We start from the raw sequence: 22,859 nt of genomic DNA on the forward strand, positions 1-22,859 counted from the left end.
AGCAACAAGTCAACGAGTGTCACCAGAAGAATGCTGCTATACAGCTCCTCGGTGCTATTTGTGGACATACTAAAGACCTATAGAGTAAAAATGAATTTAAATCGTTTGCTTTTAGCAGTATTTGTGACAGTCATGTTCTCTGTTGTGTTGATGAACTTGTCCGTCTTAAAATGAAAAGCTGGGTTGTATCTGAAAGCATTACTGCACGGCTGGTTGACAGAGTCTCGTACCTGTAAACTGAGCTCCAACCCACATCCTGCCTCACATCATGCGATCGTGAGAATGTGTCTTCGTTGCTTAAGTCAGTTACTGCCCATCATACTGTTGTTTCAGGGGAAAGAGGGTTGATGTTTGTGTTTGAGAGACGGCTGTTTCAGAGGGACTAAAGTTGCCTCTTGCCGTCTCTACTGGTCACAAGTAGTGGTCGATAAATGTTATAGATCACCAACTGACCTTTAAGTTATGATTCCACACACTGAGCTAATGCGACACAGAATTAACCGGACAGGTGGCTGTATTTTAAGCTGCAGGAGAAAATATATTATTTTGTGTTCCTTGGTTTGCTGTTGCCGCAACAAGAGAGTCTTTTAAATCTTAGACTTACTCAATATATGGATCTACACACTTCAACTTACAGTTAAGTGCTTTGTGAATAAGATTTAGTGCTTTAGAGGCCTTTAGCAGACAAAGAAGTTAACATTAGCCAGCTGTGCTGGGTCTGATCTAAGAGCTACTGAATCAACAGTCTGTGCAACAGGTGCATGCTGTAATATTTGGGCTGTAATATTTCCTTGACAGCAGATGATTTGAGTTTGAATCGTCTAGCTTGATGTTGTGCCCGCACTGGAAAGAATTAATCTCATTAGGCTGACCACAATTTTATTGTTGCACCGACTCAACGTTTGCCCTAAATGTCTGCTCTGGCTGAACACCAAGCTGATTATATTACTGAAGTGCAGGCACTTTGCCCAGTGTGCGTGCTAATGTTTTCACTCAGCAGATCTGTGGACAGCGCTTAGGTCACACTGCATGGGAATAGGCCACTTAGCAGCAAACACAAAGTAACTGCTCATTGTTTTGACCTCGAGGCATGGCATTACGATTTGGCTTGCCTTTGCCTCCCCAAAAGCCAAAGCAGCAGAATGATAGAGACAGAACGGGAGGCAGATCAGTGCAAGGGCTCTGGGATAGGAAGCACAGTCTATCTGCTATGAGAGTCTCTTCGCAGCCTCACTCATCCTGTCTGGCCAATATGAGGGTGGAGGGGTTGGAGTCTCTCATTGGCCCTTGAGCACCACCTGGACAAAATGATGCTGATGATAGAGGTAACAGTTTCCATCGATCTTCCAGGTCACAGTGAGCACAAGAAGGGCAGACAGCTGCCCTCATCCTTGTATCTGCAGCTCCTTTTCTGTCCTTGCTAAATCACCCACCAACAGCAAGGCTCATTTGTGCTGAAGATAACTAGTTCTTAGCTGGGTTTCCTCATGACGTGCTAATTTTGAACTATAAAATGAAACTGAGTGACATTTATCAGGCTAAAAGTCACCTGTTTCACCTGGCTTGCATGGCCTGTAATTGACCCAGCAGTTAAGTCACTTGTTCACAGTAGAGATGAGAAAGCTTGTCAGAGCAGAACTCCAAAAGGAACCTGATGGAAAAATGGAACTACCAAAACAAACAGTAATACTGTTTTGGATTCAGTATTGGCCTTGCTGGCAGTCATTCAGAGGTGATGGGGTAATGAATTAATTCCAGTCATAGTGCAACTAAATTGGAGTACAGTGAGAGATGCACAAATCCTCCAACTTAAGCAGTAAATAAGTTGTTTGGTATTACCTTTAAAAATGATCCATGGACTTCTATCAAATCTTTTTTCAGTGCAGTCCAAAGACTGTTCTTATTTGCCTCCTCTGCATTTAAAATTTTGTTAAAACTATGCTACGAAAACTACTTTGAGTGAGGGGATTGTCATAGTTATCATTTAATTACGCGAACCGCTGTAAGACTTCAGCGTGGAGTGCGATTTGTTCTGGGAGGAAGAGGGGTGGGGACCTCGAGTAACACCTGACGAACATGTGACAAATGACCATTGCATACTTGTCAAGTAAACATGACTGAAATTTGTGGTCAGTGATTGAAATCTGGAGGCCACCCCCCCACTGCCCACACAGTCACATGACAAAGACAACACATGCAAGCATATTGTTACATTTGCACTGCATCCATGCCCCATGGAGATAATAAGTTACTCAGTGATGTAGGTGCTTACCAGCTGAATACTGAACCATCATTGACTGACATTAGTGCAGCGAGCCACACACTTGGAGCAACGCTGACATCGCAGTCTGTCCAGCCTTGCTCTACTCTACAGCAGGTTAGTTGCTCAGCCACAAAATAATTGTGCTGCCTTAACCTTGTTACGCTCTGTGCCTCAGCCTGTCTGAACTTGGGAAAAAATCTGAAAAACCCCACAATGTTACGATGGTAGAGGACTGTCAGCCATTGGCGATGGTCCAGCTCAACCCTGCTGGCTAACAAGACCCTCAATTAGGGGGAATATGTCACCTCTTCTTAGACAGAGAATGAAGTCTGTTGCAATCAAGTGGCAGGGTAATCAAGATTCAGGGATGGGCTGAACTACTGATTGCAGTGGAGATTGGATGTGATGACAATGATGTTGATGAAGTTCATGATGAAGACGGTGATGGTAGATAAAATCAACTTTTGTGCCCAGCAATGGCATATGGTGCAGAACAGAAGACTTGAAGGTATACCATTATGGTTTTGTTACAATTTAGGATATATTATTGTTGCTGTTGGTTCTGACAGTTAGGATAACATTGTGCTCATTAAAGTAAATGCTGATATTGCGGAAACATTGCTGAAAATTGGTTCAACAGGGTATCAGGCAGGGTTGTAGATGAGCAACTGCTTTATTTGAAAGTAAAGCTAAAATTAATAGGCCTTTCTCACAGTAGACATTTTGACTTGTAGCAAAGGAGCAGGTGTTATTAATGACTTTAACAATGGCTCTGTTCTTCTTAAGTGTTCCAGTAAGTCAGGACCGGTGTGACTGTGAGCCATCATGAATGACTGTTACGAAAATGATTAAAGCTATTGTTATTGGTGCGGTGCCAATATCCAGAATGGATCAGGCCAAATGTTTTATTATATTTTATGCAAATAGTTAGGACTGGACACTATGGATAAACTCCTCTTTCACGGTTTATATAAGTTAACATCACTATTAGGGTGGCAACTAAGGATTATGTCTATTATTGTTTAATCAGCAGATTATTTTCTTGATTGATTGTTTTGTTGATAAAACATCAGAAAATAGTGAAAAGTGCCCATGTTAATTTCCCATAATACAAGGTGATGTCTTCATAGGTCTTGTTTTGTCTTGTTTTGTCCAACCAAACCCCAAGTTGCTTCCAATGGGCAGGCCAGCTCCATCAGTGTGTGAGTGCATGTGTGAATGGATGAAAATTGTTAGAAAAGAACTTTATTCATTAAGGTAGAAAAAAGTTATAGAAGAACAATCCATTTACAATTGCCAAAAGATATGCGCTTGTGGCTGCTTCAGTGTAATACTATTATCAGCTTCACTTAATACATCCAACACGAATAGCCCACTCAACACTACAGGCATTGAAATGACATATTATGCTGAGCTGTATATTGAGGTGGCACAGGTGATTGTAACACATAAGACAATAAGTCAAATTAGTCATCATATTCTGGTGACAGTGTGATTAAACAGGTGTGATACCGTACTTACTTTAATTTACTTACCTTCGCATTTCTACCATTGACTGTATGACTAATGACATTTCAGTCTAGCTGTGATAAATAGTTACACAGACTGACAGCTGCTTCTGTAAATCTGTTCTGGTGTGGCATCAGTCCAGGAGTTTTAGACACAATCTGATTGTCTTGCACTCAGGACTGAAGAGTTTGTCTCTCAGCACTAGTTTGTGACTTCTAGATGGCATCTTTTTCAGCCTGAGGATTCTTGCCTACTCTGGGCTTTACACTCATATTTGGCCCTGGAGAGATGCGTTGGAGGCCCTCCAAAATCCATGACCGACAAGCTCACTTTTCCCTTATCATCATTCACTGTCAGCAACAGGTCAGCAAAGATAACTACCATTCATTTCAAAAGGACAATTCTGGCCATTGTGCCATATCAGTGATTGATTCGTTCTGCTGTGCTGGGCGTTTAAAACTCATCTGTTTCACTTGCAAAGTCAGGCAAAATGAGAAAAAATGTAGGTGTGTGAAAATGACTTTTGGCGAATATGAATAAATGGTGCCCTATGAGGACCTTAACCTCTGACAACTTAATCACCACTGGCTGTATAGACTGCATATTTTGTTTGGATGCTTTCATTTGCTGAGTATCAGCACTCTAACCAAAGTGAATGATGTATTGATTGTAGAAGTATACATCTACATCTCAGGAGCTGCTCCAAAGAGATCTCTTTTAATTTTTAACAACATTTTCTCTGTCAGCGCCAGGTTTTCACACATCAGCTAAGCTGGAAAATCTTCTCTAACAACATTCAGACCTTCATGGAGCTGTAAAACTCTGCAGAGAAATCCAGAATAAATCAATTCTTTAGCAGCTCTCAACTGCCTCAGCAGGGTTAGAAGCTCTTTAGGGTGATTTACAGACTGCTTTAATGGAGCTGTGGTCAGGGAGGAGCTACTCAATGACCACACTGGCACATACTGGATATTTAATAAAAAGGCCACATCGTCAAACTGCTATATTACTGCAGTACAGGTCGTCTAAGCCTAACTATAAACATAACTAAAACTATAATTATGGCTGGCTTCTTGAATTTGGTGATTCGAGGCATCCGTTAGAGTCCTCCTTCATAACTGCGCTCAGATAAAAGGTTAGCTGGTGACACACGGTGAGTCGTAAGACTGCTGCGTACGAATAAGTTCCTGCAGACTTCTCTCCATTCTTCTCTCTGGGGGCTAAGCTGACACGTGTTGTTCCTGGTTTTCAACATTCTTCTTCTTCTACACCTGCTATGTGCAACCTAGCTCATACAACTAACTTCTGATGAAACTGTGCTTTGCGTAGCCTAGTTTATTCACTCCAAAGCAGTTTATGGAAATGCGCCTAATTCTTTGTTTTTCCTTTTTTACGACTTTTCAAAATTTTGCTTAAAATTAGCCTGCCAATAGATGGAAACAGGGTGGCATGGTGGGTCGTTGTGAAGTTTGCATGTTCCCGTGCATGCGCGGGTTCTCTCTGGGCACTCCGGCTTCCTCCAACAGACCAAAAACATGCTCATTAGGTTAATTGGTGACTCTAAAAATTGTCCTTAGGTGTGAATGTGAGCGTGAATGGTTGTCTGTCTCTATATGTTGCTCTGCAATCGACTGGTGACCGGTTGACAGCTGGGATAGGCTCCAGCCCCCCCCCCCAACTCCGAAAGGGAGAAAGTCGGTATAGAAAATGGATGGATGGATAGATGGAAACACAGTTACTGACACATTGTCTTTAAGGCTGGTTTGCCGTGTGTCTACACTGCAGTGAGACACTGCACTGCAGATGACTGCACTAGCTGTTGAGTTGTCTTCAAACCAAAACTACTTTTTGAGCTATGCAGCAGGTGTGTGGTTGTGCTGTGCTGGTGACTAATCAACCTTCTTATGTGTATCTGATGGAACAGATTCGCTTCTTATTTGTTTTGTGCATAAACACAGCCTGAGGTGTATTATTATATTTCATGTCCATTTTATTGTTGTTTACTCGTGTAACTACTGTGATTGTATGTCGGGCTCAGAGCGCTGCCAAAATGCAGGTGACCTACACCCAGCACTGTTCCTGAATGCATCGTGTGGAGACACAGAGCACTGAAGCTGCTGCCGCTCTGCTAACTTTTAGTTATGACTACAAAATGAACAGTTCCTGATGCTGCCGCCTTGCATTTCCACTGGCGAAGCAGCTGCAGGCTTTTATCATGAGATAGTGCCAACACATCTTAAATGGTCACAGTTGTTCACGGCTCAACTCAATGTGAGTGGAATGAATTCCATGCTACTGAACAGCCTTTTATTTGTATTTATTACGTTATGTAGGACAGTATTGTAAAGACATTTTGTGTCTGAGTGCCTGGAGGGAAATACTTTGCAATTTGAACCCATGTGATTACAAACATCTCATATCAGATTTGACAGATGACGTGAGGAATAGTCCTAACAGCCACTAATAACGGACAGTGGCTAATGTCGTGAGAAATGTGCAGACTATGAGACTATAGACCTCATTACAACTTTTACTACGTTGAGTGCTTCAGCAGTTCTTTGTGACGGTGGCTCAAAGCCATGGCTTCCCAGTACTTCTCGCCAAGGCTGATACTCTTAATGTATGGAGCTGCTCTGATTAATTGCCAGTTTTACTACTTGTATTACTGCATATGGAATGAATGACCAGCTTCTGATTTATGAGTTACCATGATGGTCCATGTGTAGTCATCATTCTCCATTTAACAGGTCCGCACTTTAGTGATGAGGGTCTCTTTATTCTTTGAATTGAGGGGCAGCCACTGCAGCAGTCTGGTTCATTATTTTCCAGATGGATGTAAAGAATATTGACAACAAATTGTGAGAAAAATATTGAGTGAAATCACAACATTTCAAGAATATATTGTAGCTTTGAATACACGTGTTTTTTGTTTTTTTCTCATCATTTTATAATTTTGTTCTCAAAGTAATATTTCCCATTTATCTTTTCAGAGATTATTGTAGATTACAAGTTGTTGAAATATACAGTATCAATATCTACAGAAAAAAAGTCTGTATCTTCATCCTTCATCTCATCTGAATATCCTCTTCCTTCTCTCAGTCCAAGCTCACTCTGTAACACTATATGTACACTATACAGGCCTGCCCAAAACAGCGCGTTTGTTTGGCCACATGAATGCCTGATGTTTCTCACTCGTATTCATGTTACCTCCTCCAACCTTCCTGTGGACACATTTTTACTGGGAGATCATGATATATTTTAGATTTTACGTTTATTTGTCAGTTTTACAGTTGTTCCATAACTTGATGTCTGTTCCCCTCCAAAAAGAGTAGCCTGTGGTAAAAGTTACCAAGAGCCAGACCTCAGGGCCCTCTGTGGTGGTCAGCTTTTGAAGCACACAGATTAATTAAATCAACTCACTGAACACATCTGATGAGCTTTTACAGGATCATGCTCTCCTGATCGCTTTAATTTCTTCATATTGGTTTCCATTTATCAGATTAGCATAAACATTTTTGCTTTCCATTTTCTCACAAAAGACAAATTTCACACTAGCTGATAAAAAAGAAAGACAGAAGAAAAAGCAGCTCTTCCCATGGAAAAACTCAGAGATCCACTTTAAAATACAAGGACACTCCAAACAGGATCTAAATTACATTTTGGAAACGAAACTATAAATGAAGGAAGGATCATTGCTCCGGACTCAGCAGAGTGGTGTTTGGGCAGACCACTCTTTCATCTCTCTCCTATCAGTTTCACAGGTTATTAGTCTGGGTGATGGAGGCACTGGCATTTTGATGTGTTGTTATCTAATGTTTCATGTATTTTAATTTTGTTTGATTTGTATGTTAATTCATTCATTTATTTGCATGTCAATTACATTGATGTTATGCAGGATGTATAACGGGCTGGAGGTTCTTATGCTTATGTGATTAAGTTAGTAACAGACTAATGTTAGTTAGCTACTAACTAACTTAATGAACTCTGAGCCTGTTAGCTACTGTGCTGTAATCTGCAGTTTCTGATATATTCTGATACATTGGTACATTAGCCACAGCAAGACATCAGATAAGTGCACAGTTAATAATCATAGGAGGTTTCTAAACGTCTCATTTGAATACATGATATTCCCATAACATTAGTTATTATTAGCCCTGTCAGTCATTGTAAAGCATAGTAAAGAAATAAAAGGAAGAGAAAAGGAATGAAGAATACAGATTTTGTTTATCCTGAACTCAATATTTTCAAGGGACGCTGCACTTGCAACTTTTTTTTAATTGCCCGCTGTGAGTATTTTAATGAGACTTGCCATGAGTCCAGTAAAGTATGGCCATAATCATCTTTGGTGTGGTACCAGTGTACCAGACATATACAGTGCAGCTATGGCAGAGTTGGAAACAGACTGGAATAAAGTGTTCAGGGCTGGTGTCGGTCATGACCTTTAAAATGCCTCTTTTTCTCTCTTTTTAGAGCACTTTGCTCTGTGCTACAGCTCTCTGACAATTTAATGATGGGGAGAACAGTCTGCGGCTGATCTGCCACAACAGCTTCTCACAAGAGGAAACTGAGGTCTCTGCGTGGGAGGTGCAGAATCACCCCAAGTGAATACAGTAGCACTTTAAATTAAATTAGCCAAGGAGGAGACAACACATTTGGCTTTCATATTGCTCTGCTTCTAGAAGATTGTTGTTCAGTGTAGAGAGGGCTCAGTTGTATAGGACAGGCGTGACTGTGTTGTTTAAAGTTGTATCTTTGATTTTAGCCTTGGTAGCATTGGTCTGCAGGAATGGCAATGTCAGCCAGTTGGTCGGTCGGCACAGCACTTTGGTCTAGACAGAAATATCTTGACAATGATTGGATGGGTTGCCATGAACCATTGTACAGTCATGATCCTCAGAGGCTGATTGTCTTTTTTTGATCCTATGACCTTCCGTTCGCACCACCAGCAGGTTGACTTACTTGATCATGTGTGACATATCTCAACAACAAATGGATGGACTGCCATTAAAGTTTTGTACAGACATTGTCCCAGTAGATGAATCCTAATGACTTTTCATCTACAACCACCAACAGTTTTCACCTATGCTATTGCATATCTACATGTCATCATGTACAAATTGAACTAGCACAAAATTTGGTGCAGACTTTCATGGTTCTCAGAAGATGAACCCTAACGTCTGTGGTGATCCCATTTCATCTATTGGCATGTTGAAATTTTGAATTCAGAGGGCTATTATTGGATGGGTAAACATGGAATGTGCTACAAAGATTTATGTTCCACTAACTTCTCATCCAAAGGCATCGCTTGGTGAAAATTTCATTTTGTCGATTACCTGCTTTCAAATACCTGCAAAACTAATGAGATTCCCATCTGCCTCACCTTTATGCTGACATTAGCATTTACCTCAGTGTTGGTGTGATGGACAGTGAGGTGAACATAGGATCCGAGTTGAAAATGCTGCCTTGTCGTTGATATCAAGGTCAGTCTTCTTGTGCCATGGCCGCAGCTGTGCCCTGTGGAGGTAATGATCAGAATTCAGTATCTGAGCTGTTCTCAGCCAAAGGAACACCTACTGGAAAGGCCAGTATAAGTCCAACTTCTCTGTGCAGGCGTTTGTCCAGCTTCCCAGCTTAACACCCTCCCTAATGAATTACAACTGACCTTTTATAGCTGCAACATCTGCTGGGTACTCACTGCTGTGACCTCCCTTTCATCTCTGCACTGCTTCCCTCCCACTGTTTCATCGGCTTTTTCTATCCCCCACCCCGGGCCTCGAGCTTCCAGCCCCACGCAGCTTGCTTTGGCTGATTTGCTGGCAGCTCGTCATAGTCAAAGTGAGACAATAAACAGTGTTGACTAGGTGTGAGAATCAAGCTGCCTTCCTGCTAATTTGATCGTCAACGCGAGACACGCCACATTGTTCCCTCTATGACTTCTCTGTCCCGTGTTTCTCCTTCACCAAAGTGGCAATATGACTTCTGTAATGAGTTGACGGTGCTGTGCTGAGAGAGCCTGGCTGTAACGATGTTGACAACAGCTGCTCTGATCAGATATTGATGATTGAATTGTGTAGAGAACCCCCTGTTGGTTTATGATTGTGATACCTTCCCTTATCCAATTACACTGGGTGAAAATGAATATTTTTCTCAGCATCTCATTTAGAAGAGAGTCAACCTCTTGCAATTACAGCGGTGTATCTGACAGTAAAATCCATTAGCTTAATGAATTGATCACCATGGAGAGGGACATGTTAATTCAGTGAGCAGTGGCTGCTCTTTGGAGAGATGTACTTCACACTCAGCAAGACTTTTCTTGCTTTCCTTCCTGAGTGATGCACACACTCAGGGATGAGGAGAAAGTGCTGTTGTCAAGTAAAAGCTTAAAAGATAATTCTGAGTTATTGTATATTTTGGTCATTTTGGCCATCGTTCGTCTTCTCAACAAGTTAAACGCTAAGATCTGAGACTGTGGCGACATTGCTGAAAAGAAGTCTGACACAGCAAGAAACAGGGGCTGATCAGACATGTTTTAAACAAGCCCCCAGGTTCGTTAAACTTATTTGTAAGGCAAAACTTAACTTCCTAAAACCAACTGTTCTGATCCACTGCATGCTCCGTTTCCCTTTGAGTAAGCTAGGCTATTGTTTTTCAGTGAGCCATGCTGAATGGATTATCATGACACCAAATGCGTGCAATCATTTTGGATTCGACACCATAGATGGAAACTGGATAAATGTAAGACTGATTGCTGACTCTGTAAAGCACAACTGTTGTGAATGTGAATTCTACATTATATTTTGGACTATGTGGGTTGCATTCAAATTAATTCAAAGAAATTAAATCTTAGTTCAACTTTGTTCTCACTTGATTTGGATTTGGCAAGCAGGCTTAATAATTAGAAAACTTAACTTTTGGGTTTTAATTACCCTCAACTTGGCAAGGTCTGTCTGTCCTGCATGTTTCTCATTAGTCACTGTCACACCCACAACAGGATACTGATTTAAAGCAGATCATCTGCGCAAGGTCGTCAGTCAATCATTCTCCACTTCGCTACTCCATGTCTGTATGCTGTATTGCTAATACTGTGGGAACTGATGGGAGGGAAGGTAAAAACTAACCCCACTTGAAGGTTTCTTTGGATGGGGGAGGGGAAATAAAAGACCCAACATATGTGTTATGATATCCAAATGTTTGACATCATTTTGACATCATCATTCAACCATCCATACCCCCAAAAACCAGTTAGAAGACTCCACTGTGGGAACTGCTTATGAAGAGTTTCTAGCTTAACTGTTGAAGCAATTAGTTTGGTAAATACAAAGTTGTCAGGGCTGATATAAATAATGGCCAAAAACATACAAATAATTAATCCGCTGTAGTAATTCTTCCAGAGCCTTGCACTCTGTGGTAACACCAATAAACTCCCATTACTGACTTTACATGCAGACAAAAGTTAGAGTCAGAGGTTACATCCTAACAATGGATATAACTAAATACTTCTGGGACTCCAGCATGATGATGCATTATTGAGACATATTAGCGAAATGAACACACAAGCTGTCCATTATTTTCTTTATCTGTTTATTCCACATTGCTGGGTCAGAAACATTCACTCTCAAACTGAGGTGAAAATCCAAATGTAACAATGAAACGAGTAGGAATGAGGCGTTCCTCGAGCTGTGGAAAAATAAAATCTAAGATTAGAGTTGTTTTCTTTCCCAGGCTGCTGCTGCTGCATCTCTTCACACAGCTGCTGATGTTGCCGCTGATGCTTCTGTTTCTTAACAGAATTTAGGGTGATTAATCATTCATTTCCAGCATCTGTGCACCCTTGGTAAAACAGGCAGCGGGTCCAACACCGGCACAAACTGATAAAGCTCTCAAAGCTCATTTATGCTGTTTGTCCTGCAGAATCTGAAAAGGAAACGCTGCAGTTCTTGACTGATTATAAAACTGAGAACGAGAGTGGTGTCACTGATTCATTTGCATTTCTCTTCTTCCCAAGTCGTTTGTCTTCAGACACATCGGTTCCTGACATGTTTTATCCCTGTCCCGTCATTCTGGTTGTGGCCTCTGGGCTGCTGGGTATCAGAGAGCTGAGGGGCTGCCGCTCAGAGACAGAGTACATTGAGGTCATGTCATATCCTAGAAAGGTGACGCTACAATTAATACTGAAGATGGAGAGAGAGTCTGCAGCTTGAAGGTCATTCTGTTGTGATGAATAATATACACTGATATAGTTCAGTAAATTGCACAAAACCATCATGCTATAGACCTTACCCTGCAGTGTGACAATTTTCATTATAACAGAATGAAAGTAAGTACAAAATAGCATTCACAGCAGAGCCTGTTCAGTGCACTGGCTGGCCTCATTATCAGTGTAACAAGTAACAGCAGTGCAGAAATGCCAATGATATGTTTTGCGGTCATAATTGATTTTTTGTCCAAGATGTAAACACAACATAGATGTAATCATGAAGGAATATCTGCCTCTTCAACTGCTAAATGCTCCGTTGTGTTCATGAGGTCGTCGCTAACTTTGGTTGCTGTTTGGTGCTGAAAAGAAGTGCATTTATCACCTGCCACCTGCTGCAGGTTTGGTGAAAATAGTGTGAAGTGAACCGGAAAGTGAAGTTGCAGGCCTTAAAACCGAAACAGTGAGCTGAAAGATGCTAAAACGCTCTGTAGAGCTGAGGGGAACTGCAGAGTTGGTGATAATACTCAGTGGGTATAAGCGACTCCTTTCACATAACACACATCATTTCACCCATGTGGGAAAACGTTGATTAGTGTAGCTTTAATGTTCTTTATAAAGGCTTGCCCACAACAAACTCTTCATTAGTCCAGCAGTTAGTCACTTTTAGTCCCTAGCGTGAGTCAAGCTGTGTCCTACACTTTGTGTAATGCAGCTGAATAGCATCTTTCATTAGATCATCTCCTCTTAGTCTAGTTGTGCTACCTGACCAGGAAGGGACTGACAAAGTGTTGGCTTCTGAGAAGTGTTAGGAACATTTTGTTGCATACAGCTTCAGGCTCGAGTTGGGTTCAGGTTTGGTTATTTTCAAATGTAATTTATGAAGAAATTTCTCTCCTCCGCTCTCTGACTCTTCTCAGCTGTTTGAGCCATGCCTGCTCTATGCTGCATGTAGATGCACTGTGGCCAGTGGGAAGAGCGTGCTGAGATGTAGCCGATGTGTTTCATGACCTGGCAAACTAACAATCAGTAGTGAATAAATCAAAGCAAAAACATAGCTTTGTAGCTTTGTGTCTCAAATGTAGCACAGCCTGTTGGGTTCAGTTTGGTTCTTAAAGACGCAGGCACAGGATGGGTTCAGGTCTGCACAGGCCTCTACTGTCTGGTAAATGCTCAGGTCTTTCACACTCCATACCCCCCAGTTCACAATGCAGACTCCAAGCCTGAGCTGAGGTAACCCTGACGACATCATCAGGAACATTATTGAACTATTTTCACAGTCTGAGTCATACTCCATGTAGTGAGAGTGTCCTTTAATGCTGGTCATAGCTCAGATTTTTATAGACTGCATTTTTATATATTTGATTACAATTTTTCTTACGTTAACTAACACGTTCTGTTGTTGTTCATTGTTGTTATTGATACAGTTTAATTTCCAGTGAATGTTTCTCCTGTTACACTTGCTGTGAGTGAGCTTTTATTTTTCACCTGTAAAATATTCCTCTCAGCAGATATCTTGGTTACTACTCTTTAACAACCAAATTCAAAGGAACCTTTTCAAAAATATATCTTTTTTTATTTTAACCTCTCAAATATTGATATCTATACATCCAGTGAAAGCTTACAGTGGGAATGCTTTTTCTGAAATTCTTCGGCTAACCTACAGTATGATTTAAGACGAGTTAATGTATTATGCCGGGACCACAGTGAGAGTGGGCGCACCCTCAGCTGTTGGCTGGCTACGGTGCAAGTCTCCATCACTGCAGCTTGATAGATAACTACTTGCTGAGACGAGTGGTTGTGTTGACTGGACGTTGCATTGAACAGTATTTCTGTTTTGGTTGCACAGTGAGTACAGCTGCTTAAGCCATAATCAAAGAGTCAACCACATATGCAGCCGCAGACTGAGCATGAGCCATCTCCACAGCCGCAGCTTCAGCCAGCACAGCCGGGCTGAGCAGCTGCAGCCGTTGGAGCTTGGCCTTTTGAAAAGAGGACAGAGCAAGAAATGCATAATGTAAAGTGTCACATCATCTCTCCTTTCTGTACTGCATCCACAGCATTTCCCTAAACTGACAGTATATAATAACTGGACTGGTCCAACACACTAACTGTTCTCATGTATCAGGGAAATGTAAAAATATTGTGAGGGAGCAGAAATGTTATTGTGAGCTAACTCAAAAGTTATGTGAGGAGTCACAGAAGTAGTTCAGAAAAATCACTCTTGGGGACAAACTTCAGGACTGGTGTGACTCAGACTTATAGGGCACATGTCACTTAGAGCTGCACCATGGTCTCAAAAATACAAAAACAACTCTTCAACTTGCACTTCTTATAGGCATTATGCACCTTACCTGTAGCTCCAGGCAGAAAACACAATGCTGGAAGAGTCTCCAACCAACAGAGCTCATCATTTATTTACACATCATCAGGAGATGATGTGGGATATACACAGCGCACCGTGTGTCTTATAACACCATTAAATGACAACTTATGTATCTAATGTCAAACATCTCTTGCTGTATCCATAAACAAGAGTCTAGTTAGCTTAAGAAATGAATGGGCCAGAATATGAAATCAGATGTTTCTGCTGGCGGCTTGATATTTATAAGAAACTTTTGAACTGTGTTGCAGTTTGTCCTCTTTCTCTGCTGTGCCACAACTACCAGCTATGTGCTATGATATCACATTTTGCCTGAAAGACATTTGAGAGCATCATTTGTATGCGCCACAGAACAAACCACAACAGAACTTAGCATTAGCTCTAAAAGTTCTTTTCCACTGGTCCTTTTGTCTCCATTCTCAGTGCAGAAAAGTTGGAGAGTCTGCTTTTATACCCACATGACCTCAGTGCTCATGTATCGTGCTGCTCCTAATAAAGACCTGCCTATGTAAATGAGGATGAGTCGAGCCTGACTGCTTCCAAATATGAAATGTGAGCCCCTAATGGAAGCTGGGCTGCTTGCATAGTAGTAGTAGTAGTGGAAAGCAGAGATGGCTCAGATATATCCATAGAAAGGAAATAAGTGTTCTGCAGCCATCTCTCTCCAGTGCACAGCAGCCAGTTCAGCCTTGTTTTAATGAATTTCCAGGAATATCAGCATGATCTGTCATTGTTATTTATATATCATCATCAAACACAATTTTGGGAGGTTTGATATTAAATGTTTTTTTCTGACTCATTGCTCGCAAAAGCCGCTCGGCATCTGTCACTAACTCAAATCCTGGAGGTAATGAAATATTGATTAACAGTGATGAAAGTATGAAATTAGATTGTTGTTTACTTGCTCAATTACATCTTGGTTGGTTTGTCTTGTGCAAAGCAAGGCTGCGCCATCGTGACAGCATATATCAGGCTTTTTGTACAAAAAGTAAATCTTGTGGTCACAACTTTTATACTAATTTCTCTTTCAGCACTTCTTCAGTTAATGAATGATTCCTGGTGTGTTTCACACGTGCAGTTTTAATTAAATCAATCTGTGGACCAGTGATTTAACACAGTAACAGATCATCTCACGTCTGAAACATGTTTATCTTGAAATATGTTGCTAAAAATTTCAGGCATTGCCACAAAGTGCATCCAGGTCAGTAACCATGTCTGCATTTGTGTCTTTCTCCAGATGAAGTCAACAGAGGTGGACCAAGGGCTTTTCACAGACAGCTACTGCAAAGTGTGCAGCGCTCAGCTCATCTCTGAGTCCCAGAGGGTCGCCCATTATGAGGTGGAGACGCCCCCTCACATTACCTCACATGCCTCTGACACACTACACTCTTGGAGTTAATGAAAGGCTTGGGGTCACGCTGTTTTGGCTATGCCCCTAGAGACACTTGGCTGATCTATATATGTGAGCCCAGCAGCTGACATACAGTCAATATAAACACAGCACACCTGAGTTTAACCACTGATTTTTCCATTAAGCAGAGAATTACAATCAAAGTGAAAATACCATAGTGGTAGAAATTGAACTTTGGCTGTAATTTCCTCTCTGCTGCTGCTACATAAGTGGTGTGCTGTATAATTTCAAACACAGATGTTAAAGGTGCTACCTATGGCTTCTTAACAGCAATAGATAATTGCCATATTCTATGTGACTCATTAGTATAATTACACTAAACACGCAAAGCCACCACTGAAAACCTCCACTTCATCTTCATTGTGTGGCACCATGCTCTTACACTGTATCTTTCACTTTGTATTGCAAATTGAGGAAGTGTTTAAAACACAGGCTGCAAACATGGCAGCTAATCCAACAGTGTGAGCAGCCAAAAAGTAATAGAAACCATCACGATCAGTTGCATTTACACAAGAGTAATCAAGTCTACACACTGAAAACCATTTATGCTGCATTATGTGGGTGTTATGTTGCCATTTTTGATGATAAATGGCTGTCCTGGCTCTTGCTGTTGTAACATCCAGTGTTGGGCTACTTTATAATGTGTTGGAGTAATGTAATGACTTTTTTTTTTTTTTGTTTTCTAGAAAGGAGTAGTGTGAGGGATTACAATTTTAAATTCACTAATTACAGAGTGGCAGCTCACAGGGGTAGTGGATCGGTCCCCAGCTCCTTCCGTCCACGTGTTTTTGCGTAACCCTAAATTGCCTCCGATGGATAAGCCAGCGCCTTGCATGAGAGCTCGCTGACATTGATGTGTGCGAGAGGAAACACGGCCCATTTATTACATTACAGTTACTAATCCCAGTCTCACTCCATTACTTTGAGGGTTGGCTTGTACGCTGTTGTACCAGAACTTTGGTGAAGAGTTGATCTAAATTTTGCTCAGTGAACAGACGAGCCAGGCGTTTGTTAGCTTGCCACAAGGGCTGCAGTAGAGTTGTGAGGGAGGAGCTGGCCTCTACTAAAAGAGAATAAATACACCTCCTGGTAACTTTAAAGTTGTATTATTTACACTTCTCAGCTGCCAGCCAGCAACTTATTATCCTGTATTCAGGAATCACCTGGTGTTGTTCAGAGTTGGAGCTTGTTTTTGAAACCTGTATATCACTGTGAGGAGAGTACTTCTGAGTGGTGAAGAGTAGTGTTTGCAGTCATCGGGGCAGAGTTTGCCATTGATGGTCGGTAAATAGTCACATGCAGGAGTCATGTTAAAGCTCCGTCTTGTTCTATGTGTCTACACATGTTAAGTGCAGAGGGTGCAATCTGTCAGTGTGGAGATGGTTGAAAGTAGTTTCTGTGTCATTGCTGTTGGACTGTTTTTCGTTCTTCACTAAGTTAATTAACTTCTTTGGTTCTTTACTTCATATTTGGAGCTGTGCGTGTGCCTGACAATACTCATCCATTTGAAATCCCTCCATGAAGCTTTCAGGATGGAATGCAATGGAGGGGCTTGAGTTTAGTCTTAAAACAGTGATTCTCTCCACATTATGCTGCCAGGGCGCAGTCACTGCCTTAAAGGCGAAAGTCAGGGAGCAACATTCTGTGTCGCAGTAAACACCACACTTGCTACATAAAAGACAGTAACATGATTGGTTGCAGCCTTGCTCTGTGCGAAGGACACTAACACATATCTGTGGCAGCTCATAGAGCTTAAGCTCTGTTCACTGAGCAGACCACTGAGCTCGCATTAGCTGATTTGCATCAGCTGTTCATTCATGCTTCACAACCACTGGCTCACTGTTTGGTTACCAGCTCACTGTTAGTGTCCAATCATGCTCAGGTGCAGAGTGCAGCCATTATAACTTAACACCTCACTGTTACTCACTACCGCTCTGCTGATATGCTAATGCCAGCGCCATTTGCTCCCTCAGCTCCCTCCGCCACCCCTGCCTCATCCTCATGTGCTTAAGTTTTTGATGTTTATCATTTACATTTCGTGTTTGTGAGGAATTAGTTCTCCCAGCAGAACCCAGCTTCATCCACCAAATCCAACTGTATAAAATCATTAAATGAACAGTCACTTCCTTGAGATGTTTCTGACTGAATTAGCTATGCATGCAGTAACTACTCCTTCTAGACGGTATGCATGAGTCATATGCCTCCGTATATCACCATCTAATATACACTGACACACAAAAACCACTCTAACAACCCTGATCATCCACTTCAAGGACAGCGTGAGTAAAGCAGCCAGTTGCTTTCCTTCCACCCGCCTGAGTGTTGTCAGGTAGTGGACCTTTCTCTCTCTGCAGATGCTGCATCTCACTCACTGTCAGTTTGAGTTATGAGAGCAGTCTGACTAAAGCCTGCTGCCATTGGACATCTGCAGTAACAGGGGTTGAAAGGACTCGTATGAACAGTGTGGCCCACTATGAAGTTTGAGAAACGGGTGGCTGTTTGTTGTTACCTTACAGACCAGAAGAAAAATGTCTGGGACCTTGAGTCAGTTTAGCATTTTTATTGATTTTCTGTTGTTGTTCCGAATAGAGACCAGGTTGCTGCTGAGGTGAAGGCTCATCAAAGAGAAATAAAGTTTAATTTATTCCATGTAACATTGTCTCTTGAATGTGGAATGCTCAAAGTTGGCTTTACTTTGTCTTCGACTGAACTTTCCTTTTGCAGCTCTTAACAAGTCAAACTCTGCTTCCTGCAGGGCGTTGTGCTCACTGTGGTGCTGTGGAGTGCTATTTAAAGTAGTCGTAACTGTCCGTGGGTAACAGGAGAACTGCTTTGTTCTTCAGGGCGTTGCAGGAGACAGGAAGTGGCTGTACCAATCCAAATCAAATATTCATTTTGTTATTGTGTGGTGAATGCTGAATACAGTACTTGGCCTGTTGCCTCTTGGAGAGGGGGCATATTTGGATGCTGTTTTAGCACAGTTAGGCTCTAATGCATCATGACAAGTTTGGGTCACGGTGACGACAGTGAGAACAAAAAAACAGATGGGAATAAAGGATCTGCTAACTTTACTTTCCTTCAGATAAACGAGGGCGTTTTGTACCTAAGAAGAGCAGTTGTTTCAGTTTTCTTTGCATAGATTTGTCTGAATTATTCCTTTTGCACTGTGTTTGTAGATTCACTCTTTAAAGTCATAGCAGCAAAATCAGACTGCTCTGTTGAATATTGAGACTGTGATATAGATTATGTGTTTAACCAAAATATCTTTTTTTTCAGTGGCTACTTGATGTGATAACCAAGCTGAATGATATTCAGCAGTTTGAACAGTCATAGTAAAAGTATGGATTGTCCCTGACATGCAGCTCAATTTGGAGTCCGGCGATTCAGCAGAGAACGAGAACATCTTTTGTTTGGAATAAATCAGAATAATGATCATGAGTAGCTGTGTCAAACAAACAAAAGCAGAACACAGAAAGTAAAGTTTGCTTCAAATGAAGAGCTGGCTGGATTGTCTTACAGTGCCTAAGGCTAATTGGACGAGGCTGCATATAATCATTTTTGTAACTCACTGAAACAGACATCATCTGACACACTTTACTTCACGACTGGCAGGTGTGGTGAGGTGTGCTAACACCGTTTCAGTCAGCCAGCTCTCCTGGAGTGAATTAGCTATGTGAATGTAGAATATGTACATTATTGATATTTGCTGGTCTTTCACTCCCCTCCAGGGAGCAGCTCAGCACAGCAGGGAGAGTAATGATGAAGATTTCCTCCCTTCAGGAATCTAGCCTCAGAGCCGACAGGTACATTCTGTGGTGGAACTGGAAATACAGTCCTGATTCCCAAAAAACAGAACGTTGTGTAGAACGTAAATAAAAACAGAAACAGAATTTGTAAACAAGCTGTTGTGTTCCTGAGCCCATGCATTAATATCCTTTATACAATCATGTGTTCACAAAGTGGTGAACCTCTCTCCATCCTCGCTTGTTAACGACTGAACCTTTCCAGGATGCTCCTTTCATACCCAATGATGATACTATCACCTGTTACCAATGAACCTGTTTACCTGTGGAATGTTCCAAACAGGTGTTCTGGGAGCATTCCACATCTTTCCCAGTCTTTAGCTGCTCCTGTTGCAACGTGTTGCTGCATCAAATTCAGAATAAGCAGATATTTGCAAAAATTAATGTTGATGAGGTGAAAATTAAGTCTAAAGTCTTTGCACTGTTTTCAGTTGAGTATATTTTATAGTCAGCTGTGGCAGCAATAGCGTGTGCAGAGCGCTGACACATCAAGCGCACTGCCATGATCGAGAGGATGCGTTTGATATGTTGCGGTGAGGAGAGTATGCAGACTTGGGTTGACGGTGCGCAGTAGCATGTAGGCTTTGTTAATTTGTACAATTTATCGGGTCAAAACTACAAAAGTTGCAGAATTCTTGGAGAGAAATCAGAGAGCAGACAAGAGGGCTTTGAGCCCACCACTGAGGGCACCATTTGGAACAGGTGTGAGTGTCGTCTAGTTCAGCTGAAGCCTTTAGGATGACGTTACAGACACTGCTTCCCTCACTGGGTGATTGATGTGTGATCAGAAACATTACATCAGCTAGCATGTAGCTTCAGTGGTGAAAACAGTGTTACAGAATATCACTAAATATTCACACACTATCACAGCAATTGTTATTTTTAGTGTTTTTCAAACTCAAAAAAACCTGAAACTTCAGTGACTGAAAGCAGAACATGTCTGCGGTAGAACTGAGCAGCCTGCATATACAGAGTGAATCTCTACATCTGGATGAGTGCATTACTAGAAACAAAAAAAGAATTGATAGTGAAATCTTCCTCCAGTATTTTTGCCTTAAATCAAGCGTCACGTTTTTAAAGCTTGAGGATTAATTCTGTATCCCCCTTCAAGTTGAAACATTTGTGACAGACTGGTCATCTAATTCACACTAATATGGTGATCTCTGATCTAGTCCAAGTCCCGTTGAATTTTCATGCATTGCTTTTAATGGAATTTTAAACTGGCAAAGTTAAAGCAGTTCTTGGGTGACAGTAGAGACTGGAGATGTAATTGATCTTTAAACCCCCTTTTCAAACACATCAAAGCCAGCGCTCCTCTGCAGAGGGGATGAGAACCGTCTCTGGTTCACAGTTCAAAGACTTGTGTGGCTCATGTTAATTTATGCATCCGTCTCTTTGCATGTGTACTGGATTGGGTACTCTGCAGCCTCTCTTTGACAGGCTGCCCTGCTCCAAACCCTGCAGGAAAGCCTCTTTAAAATCACTGCCTGTTACTTCACAGAGAAAACAGAATGGGGAGTGACCTGGGAGTAATCATTAAACCAGGTGTGGGAGTAGTAATGTGTGTGCGCTAATGTTGAGGAACCATTTTCTAACGAATACACCACAGTTCTGAAGTGCTCAGTGTTTTACTTAAGTCAAACCCATGTTAGAATGCATTTTCAACACTGATTGAATGCATTACTGCCAGACAATTCATTTTGCTGCTATATATAGCTAGGATGTTTGGCGTAGTTTGGGGGTTGTGTCATATTTGAGATGCTGCATCTTCCAAAGTCCTTATTCCAAAGGTGAGTAAATCATAACAATTCAGAAACAAAACTTTTTTCAAATGAGGTCAAGAAAGTCCTCCTGTGCCCAGCCTGCATTGCATCCCTCTCATGTGTTCTGTATGCTGGGATTCGTCAACCCAAATTGTAATTGCCACGTTGAATTTACCTTCTCTTTGCATTTGGATGCTCAATAGATTTACATATATAGTTATAGATTTAGAATAGATCCTTTTACCTCCTTCTTTCAGCACAGTACACATGCCACAGCCGACTTTCTTCAGCACACTTTCATCCTGCTACAGTATTGTGTATTTCAGCCACTTTAGCCTGAATAATCTCATTCCCCACATCCAGGAACAGTGCTAGAGACTCTTTTCTGCAAAATACCACCATACTAATATAAACTTCTCCTCACAAAATGGAGCATAATAATGTTCCCAGTGTTCCGGAGATGCAGCAGCCACAGTGACAATAATGGCAGTATTTGGCTGCATGGGGGAGACTATGACGTTAGCATTTAGCTGACTTGTGCTGTTCTGACTGCTGTGCTCTTTGTCCACTTCATGTCTTCACTAATTGCTTTCCATTATCTTGGATGCATTGCAAAATGAGTTTGCCTATCAATGTTTTATATGCTATTTTGTTTGTGCTGCTGACTCTACAGCAATTCTTGGTTGGTTTGCAAGAGGGAGTGGAAAGGTCTAGGAGATCAACAGATATATGGTGTAACCATAGAGCATATCATCAAATATAATGGCTCTCAGTACATTGTTCAACTATTACCCTGCTGTGATAAATAGATGCTTCATTGGCCTGCAGCAATGGGAGAATGGGACCAATAATAAACGTGCAGATGATGTCTGTAGTTGCTTATGCTGCAGTCACATTAAGGTCACATGTTGTTAGACACGGCATTATATCTAGAACAGAATAGCAGCAGAGAAGGTGTGTTGTGGACTGGCATGTGACATGACATGTCTTGCATTTCACTTTGGCCATTGTCTTGAAAAATTGCCCTTATGGCAGAAGGGATGTTGCTGACAGTCTAGAAATACTCTTACAGTATATAAACAAAATTGTGATGAACCAACTGAGACAGTGAATGAGGGAATAAGTAGGAGGAACACACTGTCCTCTACCTGCAGTACGATGTTACCTCTCCTCCCTCGTTCTCCCCACCGGATGTGACCCACCGCCTCACCCTTTGTCCTGGGTGTTTTGTTTGCAGTATTCCCACATTCAGCAGTCCAATCGGGGTGCTGAATATGTATGGAGCTTTAGATGTGTGGAGGAGACCGCAGGGCCTGATAACTGCACTGACATCGTCTGCCCTGAAGGATGCTTGCCTGACTGTCTCATCCTCACTTTCCCCCAGTTTCCAACACTTGCATGTTGTTTGTTGTTGTTGATTATCATCCCATCAGCCCTCAGTGTGTCAAGATATTTACCTCCTGTGCATCCGGTTGGCAGTTTAGATTGAAAACCATGATCATTTCATCCTCTCATCTTGAATGAAAATCTAAG

The 22,859-nt window shown here is 41.6% G+C and overlaps 1 protein-coding gene across 1 annotated transcript in view; it reads left to right on the forward strand.

Moving 5' to 3' along the window:
• zmat4a (zinc finger, matrin-type 4a) overlaps positions 1-22,859 on the forward strand; it is a 117,594-nt gene that overhangs the window by 3,501 nt on the left and 91,234 nt on the right. The window contains exon 2 of the mRNA XM_076731664.1: positions 15,587-15,688. Within this exon, the coding sequence (XP_076587779.1) occupies positions 15,587-15,688 (102 nt within the window). The remainder of the gene's footprint in view (positions 1-15,586; positions 15,689-22,859) is intronic.

The sequence above is a fragment of the Chaetodon auriga genome, chromosome 5 (genome assembly GCF_051107435.1).
Source record: "Chaetodon auriga isolate fChaAug3 chromosome 5, fChaAug3.hap1, whole genome shotgun sequence".
In the NCBI taxonomy this organism is placed as follows: Eukaryota; Metazoa; Chordata; class Actinopteri; order Chaetodontiformes; family Chaetodontidae; genus Chaetodon; species Chaetodon auriga.